The following is a 10,023-nucleotide window of genomic DNA, read 5'->3' as shown; positions in this document are numbered from 1 at the left end:
TGTATGATTAGCATCTTTTTTTTTTCAGTTTTCTCTCTCTTTTTTTTTTTTTTGGCAGCGTCTCACTCTGTTGCCCAGGCTGGAGTGTAGTGGCACAGTCACAGCCCACTGCAGCATCCCCTTCCTGGGTTCCGGTGGTCCTCCTACCTCAGCCTCTTGGGTAGCTGGGACTGCAGGTGTGCACAGCCATGCCTAGCTAATTTTTTTGGAGGGATGAGGTTTTGCTGTGTTGTCTGGGCTGGTCTTTAATTCCTGGGCTCAAGCAGGCTGTCCGCCACGGCCTCCCAAAGTGGTGAGCCACCACGCCTGGCCGGCATATGTTTTTTTCCGATGATCATCCCTAAGCCTGAAAGTAAGTTCAAGTTGTAAATCATTATTTCTTTTTAAAATTTGATGTGGTTACCATCTCCATGTTGGCAATCCACTGGACACATTTTTTGAAGTACTTTAGCCTGTCATCAGATTTTGAAAGAGCTGAGTACCTCTGTTGTAGGACTTCCTCCTTAGTTCAGCTAAGAGCTGGATCTTTGTCACACGGCCACAAAAAATTAGGCTCGTAGGCAATTTGAAGGGGGAGAAAAATGGAATTTATTGGACAAAAAGGAAAAAAACTGGGAAACAGGGACCCTCCACAAAGCCAGAGTGCCTGCTAGTGTGCTTCCCGCCTCGCAGATTCACTTCCAGGGTCCACTCAGGAAGAGGAGGGGCCAGGCTCCTCCCCACTGCAAATTGCTGAACTTGTGTGGCTCCACCCCAGTGTGCGCTCCTCCCAGTGCACAGGCTGTTTGAAGTTTCTCTGGGGACCCCTTTCCACCTGGCTGTCTCACTTCTCTTCCTGGAATATTCTCTTTCCTTAGCTTATTTCTTATAACTGTCTTTCAATATTCATTATTCCTCTCTGGCTGTTCGCAGTTTTTCCTTCATCTTGTCTTCAAATGTATGTGTTCTAGAGGCCCGGCCATGGGCCCTCTTCATTTCCCTGAGTCCTTTTTCTCTCTAGTTGATAATCATGCCCAGTGATGTTTTGGTTAGTTGTGCCTAAAAATGCATAACCAGACTATTTTAATTACGTTATCTGAGGCAAACTTTTTTGATTTTTTTTTTTCTTGGAGACGGAGTTTCACTCTTGTTGCTCAGCCTCCCAAGTAGCTGGGACTACAGGCACGCACTCCCACGCCCAGCTAATTTTTGTGTTTTTAGTAGAGACAGGGTTTCACTATGTTGGTCAGGCTGGTCTCGAACTCTTGACCTCAAGTGATCTACCTGCCTTGGCCTACCAAAGTGCTGGTATTACCGCACCCGGTCTTTGATCTTAACAGTATACATAGAATGTGTTCTGTTGTTTAGAGTTGGTTTCAGTATTGTAAGATGTACCATACAATTAATACAGAGTAATCAAATTGTGGAAATAAAGAAAAACAAGTATTAAACTCTAGTTCTGAAAAAGTAGTTATGGCCTTAAGTGTTAGAATAATTTTCTCAGTAAGATGCTGCCTTCTTAATTTTTAAGTTCTCATATGTAAAATTATTTAATTTTTTTAGGTACATCCATAAACCTACCAATCCTGATGAACCTCCAGTTGCTGAACAGCCCAAACCACTGTACCCATATCGAACAATTGGTTGTGTTTTCAACCATCAGATGTTCCTGGGAAATTGTCAACCCTCTGATGCAGTAGAAACCTGTGTATTTGATTTGAATGATGAATCCAAATGGAAACCCATGAGTGAGGAAGCAATTAAATCTGTGTGTGCTCCTGGAGCTACAACATCCCTTCCTCCCTTTCCACCTCTGTGTGCATCCACAATTGACGCATCAGTAACAAGTAATGAAATTGAAATGCAGCTGAGGCTCCTCGTATCAGAACACAGGAAGGTAATTCACACTGAAACAGTTGTAGTTTCCTACTTCTTTTCATTTGTGTGTTATTGTATTTAACTATTTTTTGGTGTGTGTGATAGTGCCAGTCACTATTCTAGACCTGAACAAAACAACTATAGTCCCTACTATTATGAACCTTATAATTTTGAAAGTCGTGAGAGTTTAAGTTCTGAGACTCAAAAATCTCCAAATTAATTAATACTTATAGAATGAATTACTTCCTCTTAGAAATGAAGAATGGTGAACTTGTTCACATCCCTTAGAGTCAAGATTTTTGCTGAATACCACTATTTGGATTTCCTCTTTGTGAAATGCTTATTCACATATTTGCCCCTTTAAAAATCCTGGGTTAGGCTGGGCTTGATGGCTCACGCCTATAATCCCAGCACTTTGGGAGGCTGAGGTGGGTGGATCACTTGAGGTCAGGAGTTCGAGACCAGCCTGGGGACTATGGTGAAACACTATCTCTATTATTTTTTAAAGAAAAAATATGTATACTGGGTTATATTTTTTTCATATTCATTTTTCTCCCCAGGTTGGTTTCTGTTTGTTTTCATGTTATACTCAACTAAGTAGATGTCTGGCTTTAATCTGCATTTCCCTGATTACTTATGAGATCAAGCCTCTTTTACTTTTATTTTTATTTTTTATTTTTAAGAGGGAGTCTCTCGCTCTGCCACCCAGGCTGGAGCGCAGTGGCGTGGTCTTGGTTCACTGCAACCTCCACCTCCCAGGTTTAAGCAATTCTCCTGTCTCTGCCTCCTGAATGACTGGGCTTATAGACATGTGCTACCATGCCGCCAATTTTTGTATTTTTTGTAGAGATAGGGTTTCACCATGTTGGCCAGGCTGGTCTCGAAGTGATCTACCTGCCTTAGCCTCCCAAAGTGCTGGGATTACAGTTGTGAGCCACTGTGCCCAGCCAGATCAAGCCTCTTGTCAAATAGCATGAAGATTTCCTTTGTAAAGTGCCTTTAAGAAGATATAAAAAGTATTAAGTCATAAAGGAAAAGATTATATCCTTAAAGACTTAAGTTCATCAAAATAAAACATTAAGAGATTGAAGCTGTGGGGTGGGAAAAGTTATTTGTAACACGTATCACCAACAAAGGACTCGAATCCAAAATTCCTACAAGATTGAGTTCTAATTCGCCTTTTAGGGTTCCCTGTTCCAGTCCCCACCTTGGGTGAGCCCTGTTTTCTATGTTCTTTGAAGCTATCAAAGGCAAACTGATTTATCAAACATGTTCTCTGGGTTCCCAGTTACTCTTAGCTTTGGCCTCTAATATATTTCTTATTCACTTGTCAACTTATCAAAGCATTTAAATATATATATTTTGGAAAACTTGGCGTTTGTAATATGGTTTGAGCAAGAGTTGGTCAGGATACCTCTGGTCCATTATATTGCTGGAAATGAATGCCCCTTACTACTTTTTCTTTCCTTCCATCACTTGTATTGCCTTTAGCTTTCTTTTCTTAGGTTCTGCTTACAAATAAAAGCAGTATCTTATAAGAATTACTTTTGGCCAGGCACGGTGTCTCACGCCTGTAATCCCAGCAGTTTGGGAGGCTGAGATGGGTGGATCGCTTGAGCTCAGGAGTTCAAGACCAGCCTGGGCAACATGGTGAGACCCTGTCTCTACAAAAAGTACAAAAATTAGCCGGGTGTCGTGGCGCGTTCCTGCAGTCCCAGCTACTTGGAGGCTGAGGTGAAAGGAGCCGAGGAGGCGGAGGCTTCAGTGAGCCGAGATTGTGCCACTGCACTCCAGCCTGGGTGACAGAGTAAGACCCTATCTCAAAAAAAAAAAAAAAGAAAGAATTACTGTTTATAGAAAAAGAAAACGAAGCTGTGACAGATGCTAGTGTTGATCACTATTTAAGTTAAGGTGCCTATAAATCAGCAAAACTTCACATTTTGCCACAGGAGAAGCATTGTTAACCATGGACCTTTGAGACCATTTGTGACGAGTTAAAACTTTGAATGTGAAATGAGGAAATGCCAGAGATCCATTACGATAATCAAAATATCTAGAATTTTGAGAATTTTTTGTATTTGTAACAATATTATTTTTAACTTCATATGTCTAGATATCAATAGATATCAAAGGTGTTACAAATGGAATCATGGGCTGGGTGCGATGGCTCACGCCTGTAAATCCCAGCACTTTGGGAGGCCAAGGTGGGTGGATCACTTGAGGTTAGGAGTTAGAGACCAGCCTGGCCAACATGGTGAAACCCCGTCTCTACTAAAAATGCAAAAATTAGCCGGGCTTGGTGGTGGGTGCCTGTAATGCCAACTACTCAGGAGGCTGAGGCAGGATAATCACTTGAACCTGGGAGGCAGAGGTTGCAGCGAGCCAAGATCGTGCCACTGCATTCCAGCCTGGGCAACAGAGTAAGACACTGTCTCCAAAAATTAAAAAAAATAAAAAATAAGTGGAATCATGTGTTTTTAACATTAGAAATATGTTTTAAGCTCCCTAGGGGCCTGTAAAATGTGTTCATCTTTTTATCTCTTATAGTATATAAGTTTTATAGAGTACATGTTCAGTAAATACTTGTTTAATTACATATAGAATTAATTTGTTGACTTTTCTCACCTCTGCAGTTCAGTTTATGGTAGGAAGAGTCAGTCTTTAGTAAACAGATTCATTCTTACTAAGCTCTTTTTTTTTTTTTTTGAGACAGAGTCTCGCTTTGTCGCCCAGGCTGGAGTATAGTGGCATGATCTCGGCTCACTACAAGCTCTGCCTCCCGGCTTCACGCCATTCTCCTGCCTCAGCCTCCTGAGTAGCTGGGACTACAGGCACCCGCCACCACGCTCGGCTAATGTTTTATATTTTTAGTAGAGACAGGGTTTCACTGTGTTAGCCAGGATGGTCTCGATCTCCTGACCTCGTGATCAGCCCACCTTGGCCTCCCAAAGTACTGGGATTGCAGGCGTGAGCCACCACGCACGGCCTAAACTCTTTAAAGTTAAGTAAAATATCTCAAAATATCAGAATTATACCTGTCCTCCATATTAAGACTATTTCATATAGTATTTTGTAGTAGATATTAGAGTACTACAGGATTTGGGGACCTCGTGAACGACATTGTTTTGAATGTTTTTTTTGGTTATTTCTCTAAGAAGTAAAATCTGATTACCTGTAGTTCCTTTTATCTGATTTTTATTTCTGTGCATCCCTATAATTATTATTATTAAAATATTACGATAGCTTTTAAAAATCTTTTCTTGGTATACATTAAAATGATCAACATTTTTATTTAGTTGGTTTTGAAAATATTTTTGTATTTCACTTTTTCTTTTTCTCTTGATTGCTTATAGGATCTGGGCCTCACTACTGTTTGGGAAGACCAGCTCTCCTACCTTTTATCACCAGCTTTGGCTTCTTATGAATTTGAGCGTACAACAAGTATTTCAGCAGGCAATGAAGAATTTCAAGATGCCATAAGAAGGGCTGTGCCTGATGGTCACACATTTAAAGGGTTCCCAATACATTTTGTGTATAGAAATGCAAGACGTGCATTTGCCACATGTCTTCGGTAAGGTGTAATTTATGGAATCCTTTTTTCAGTTTAGGAATCTTAGAGATCAGTCTGGCAGGGTTTTTTTTATTTTTTTAACTCCAGGTCTTGCTCTGCTGCCCACGCTGGAGTATAGTGGCACAGTTATGGCTCACTGCAGCCTGGACCTCCTGGGCCCAAGTGATCCTTCCACCTCACTCTTCCAAGGAACTGGGACCACAGGCACGTGCCACCATACGTGGCTATTTTTTTTTAAATCTTTATTTTGTAGAGATGGGGTGTTCCTATGTTGCCCAGGCTGGTCTTGAACTCCTGGGCTCAAGCAGTCTTCCCACCTCGGCCCCCCAAAGTGCTGGGATTGCACGTGTGAGCCATTGCACGCAGCCTAATCTGGTAGTTATTTAGGAATGACATCCGAGTCACATGGGAGCTTTTTCAGTGACTTACCCTCCTTGCCACAGATTTGATTCATTTGGTCTGAAATGTAGCCCTAGATAGTCTGGGATGATTTTCCCAGTGATTTTGGTGTAGTCTCAGGTATCTCTGATTTTGTTTGGACTATAAGGAAATAGTCTGTAATTTGAATAGCTTGACCAAAATTATAGTGTCTTTGATAGCAGAGACAGAATTTGAAAAAATTATTTTATTTATTTATTTTTGAGATGGAGTCTCAGTCTGTCACCCAGGCTAGAGTGCAGTGGCACAATCTTGGCTCACTGCAACCTCTGCCTCCCGGATTCAAGTGATTCTCCTGCCTCAGCCTCCCAAGTAGCTGGGATTACAGACACCTGCCACCATACCTGGCTAATTTTTGTAATTTTTAGTAGAGATGGGGTTTCACTATGTTGGCCAAGCTGGTCTTGAACTCCTGACCTCAGGTGATCCACCTGTCTCGGCCTCCCAAAGTGCTGAGGTTACAGACATGAGCCACCATGCCTAGCCTGAAAAAATTATTTGAAATACTGATTTACTTGCAAATAAGGAAGTAAAGTGTATGGTCACTTCTTAATTGAATAATTTTTTTTTCTTAAATAGATCTCCTTTCTGTGAAGAAATAATCTGTTGCCGTGGAGACCAAGTGCGACTGGCAGTTCGTGTCCGAGTGTTTACTTACCCTGAATCTGCATGTGCTGTTTGGATCATGTTTGCTTGTAAATATCGCTCGGTATTATAGGGCCAATATTTATGTAAGAATTATACCTGTGTGTAATTAGAATTTTACACATTGTACATTACTTAGCTATTTAGAGGTTTGTTATTTTAAAATCACAATCTGGCTTGAATGGCATGTTTCAATTTTGTATATACTTGACTGGTAATGTTTAAAAAAAAATCATGTGTTCCTTTAAAAGTTAAGGCTGAAAAACTTGTATAAATCTCCCTGGAATTTAGTATAAATTAAGTGTATATTCTATTTTAATAAATGCTACTTTGTTTACAGTTACCAGTAGTTTAAACATTAATATAAAATGCATTCAGTTTTCTTTACACTAACAGGTAATCAAAGAGATACTTGTCTAAGGGTTTGAGCCCTAGAAAAATCAATATGATCATTACTTTTCACAGGTTAATGGAATTATTTTATACAAATTAGGAGAAATTAACTTCATGACAGATTTATTTATTGCATTGGTAAAAATAAATGTTGATGAATTATCACTTTTGTGGTTTATTCCTAGCCCTTGGGATATTTGAGACTGTCCAGAAATTTATGGTTGGACCTTGAAGCAAGAATAGGAAAAAACTAATACCAGAAAAGCATAACTATTAATAACCTCATATGAAAGTACATGAATCATTTAGAAATATTTATCAGTGTGATTCGTTGTAAAAATGAACTGGGTATTTTAGAAAAAATTTATTATACCTCTTTGTTACGATACTGATAAATTGTGATCTTGCAGTCTTATCACCGATTTTCTGTGGTCAGAGGATTCATTACTAGCCTCTTCATGGATTCTATCTTCTGAAACCCTTTTTTCTTTCTTTTCATTGTGATAAAAAAATCAGCATATATATGTGACTAAATGAGAGATTATGTGAGACCACAGAAAACAAGCATATGTGAGTGACTCCATACTGATTTTTGTTTTAAAATTGAGCACGTTTTCAAAGTTTTTTAAGGCTCGGCACAGTGGCTTATGCCTGTAATCCCAGCACTTTGGGAGGCCGAGGTGGGCGGATCACTTGAGGTCAGGAGTTCATGACCAGCCTGGGCAACATGGTGAAACCCTGTCTCTACTAAAACTACAAAAATTAGGCGGGGCGTGGTGGCTCACACCTGTAATCCCAGCTACTCAGGAGGCTGAGGCAGGAGAATCACTTTAACCTGGGAGGCAGAGGTTGCAGTGAGGTGAGATTGTGCCACTGCACTCCAGCATGGGAGGCAGGGCAACACTGTGTCTCAAAAAAAACAAAAAACAAAACAAAAGGGCCGGGCATGGTGGCTCACACCTGTAATCCCAGAACTTTGGGAGGCCGCTGTGGGTGAATCACAAGGTCAGGGGTTCGAGACCAGCCTGGCCAACGTAGTAAAACCCTGTCTCTACTAAAAATACAAAAATTAGCTGGGCATGGTGGCATGTGCCTGTAGTCCAGCTACTCAGGAGACTGAGGCAGGAGAATCGCTTGAACCCAGGAGGCAGAGGTTGTGATGAGCCAAGATTACGCCACTGCACTCCAGCCTGGGCAACAGAGCAATACTCCATCTCAAAAAAAAAGTTTTTTAAAAATTAATTTTAAGTAGCTAGGCATGGTGTCACACGCCCATAATCCAAGCTACTCGGGAGTCTGAGGTGGAAGGATCGCTTGAGCCCACAGAGGTTCTGGTGAGCTAAGATCACATCACTGCACTCCAGCTTGGGTGACAGAGCAAGACTCTGTCTCAAAAAAAAAAAAAAAAAAAGTGAAAGCTGATTCAACTTATTTTAACATTTTATATATTAAAAAACAGTTTTAAGTGAACAAAAGCAAACATTAAAAAGAGTAGCAATTCAACTTTTTGCAAGAAGCTGCATAATACATGATATGAGGGGTCTGACTGCCTATTTAGCACCTCTGTGCATAGTTCTTTTTACTTTTTTAAGTTTATTTCTTCAAAGAATCTTCGTTCACTCTGATGTGTGTAGTTCTTAATTTAGTTGCTTCATCCATCGATCTTAAAGTAACTCTATACCAGTTGGCTATCCAAGTTATTATTTTAATCACTTTAATTCACCCCTACAAATAAAATGATTTTGTTTTTCGAAAATTAAAATCTAAAAGTGTCTTAAAATTTACTTTTTGGGCCAGGTGTGGTGGCTCCCACCTATAATCCCAGCACTTTTGGAAGCTAAGGCCGGCAGATGGCCAGGAGCTCAAGACCAGCCTGGGAGCACAGAGACCCCCCAACTCTATAAGAAAATAAATCTGCTGTGTTTTATTTTTATATATAATAAATACTTATGATTCAATTTGTTTAAAAAGTCTGAAAATATTACGATCCCTATTCTACAATTTTCATCAAAAATGGTACTCAGATGTTTCATGTGAAACTGACATGACTGTAGAAAATTAGCAAAATAATAATTAAAGCTTTTTTTAAAGCATAATGGCTCACACCTATAATTCCAGTACTCTGGGAGGCTGAGGCAGGAGAATGTCTTGGGTTCAGGAGTTTAAGACCAGGCTGGGCAATATAGCAAGACCCCATCTCTACAAAAAATTTTAAAAATTAGCATGGCGTGATTGTGGACACCTGTGGTCCCAGCTACTTGGGAGGGTGAAGTGGGTGAATCACTTGAGCCCAAAAGATTGTGCCACTGCACTCCAGTCTGGGTGACAGGGCAAGACTCTGTTTCAAAAAAAAAAAAAAGAAAACTAAGTTTCTTTAAAACACTCTCTTCCAACTTTAGGTTAAGCTCTGGGATGTCATGTTTTTATGAATTGCAATGTCAATAATTTTTCTTTCAACATCTCTTAAGAAGGATTAGATTGCTAGGTCGAGAGTGGGAGCAAGGGTTACACTTCTGTTCCTGAGAGGTATGAACAGGTATGGCACGTAAGGGAAATACACAGTGTTCCATCAGTGGCTCTTTATACAAAAGATGAGGAGGACAGGAGTTGAGGTTAACAGAACAGTTCAGGGGAAATCCTAAGGGAAAAGCACAAGTAACATGTAAGGCATGAACTCGGCTCACTGCAACTTCTACCTCCCGGGCTCAAGCAATCCTCCCACCTCAGCCTCCGAGTAGCTGGAACCACAGGCACATACCACCACGCCTATACCTTTACCTATACCCTTCTACACAAATTACTAAGGCAAAGCTTAAAGACTAGCTTTTTAGCACATCTGGAATGTGCGGAATTCATTAAATATCTAGTTGAATTAAAGGGAAGTCATATTTTATGTTGGTTACACACTCACCTTGGAAGAGAAATGAGGCTCTCATTGGGTCAAAGTAGAGTACAAAAGCCAGGAGCAGCTCTAGACCTCTGCCTGTACATGAGGGAAAAAACACCTTTTTTGAGCAACAGGAAAAGGTCATCTTTTCTCGATAAAGATTAGGATAAGTCAGGTGCAGTGGCTCACACCAGCACTTTAGGAGGCTGAGGTGGGTGGATCACTTGAGGTC

At 40.5% G+C, this 10,023-nt stretch overlaps 1 protein-coding gene across 2 annotated transcripts in view; it reads left to right on the top strand.

The window, feature by feature from the left end:
• Positions 1-10,023, top strand: part of CEP76 (centrosomal protein 76kDa) — a 45,487-nt gene that overhangs the window by 32,429 nt on the left and 3,035 nt on the right. Inside the window, exons 10-12 of one of the 2 annotated variants that reach the window (XM_011985525.1) lie at positions 1,543-1,876; positions 5,211-5,428; positions 6,446-6,561. In XM_011985525.1, the coding sequence (XP_011840915.1) occupies positions 1,543-1,876; positions 5,211-5,428; positions 6,446-6,561 (668 nt within the window). Of the gene's footprint in view, positions 1-1,542; positions 1,877-5,210; positions 5,429-6,445; positions 7,067-10,023 lie in introns of those variants that run through there. The other variant, XM_011985526.1, reaches the window with a different exon arrangement.

The sequence above is a fragment of the Mandrillus leucophaeus genome, unplaced genomic scaffold, assembly GCF_000951045.1.
Source record: "Mandrillus leucophaeus isolate KB7577 unplaced genomic scaffold, Mleu.le_1.0 Scaffold286, whole genome shotgun sequence".
Classification (NCBI taxonomy): Eukaryota; Metazoa; Chordata; class Mammalia; order Primates; family Cercopithecidae; genus Mandrillus; species Mandrillus leucophaeus.
This window is presented reverse-complemented; position numbering and strand designations above follow the sequence as displayed.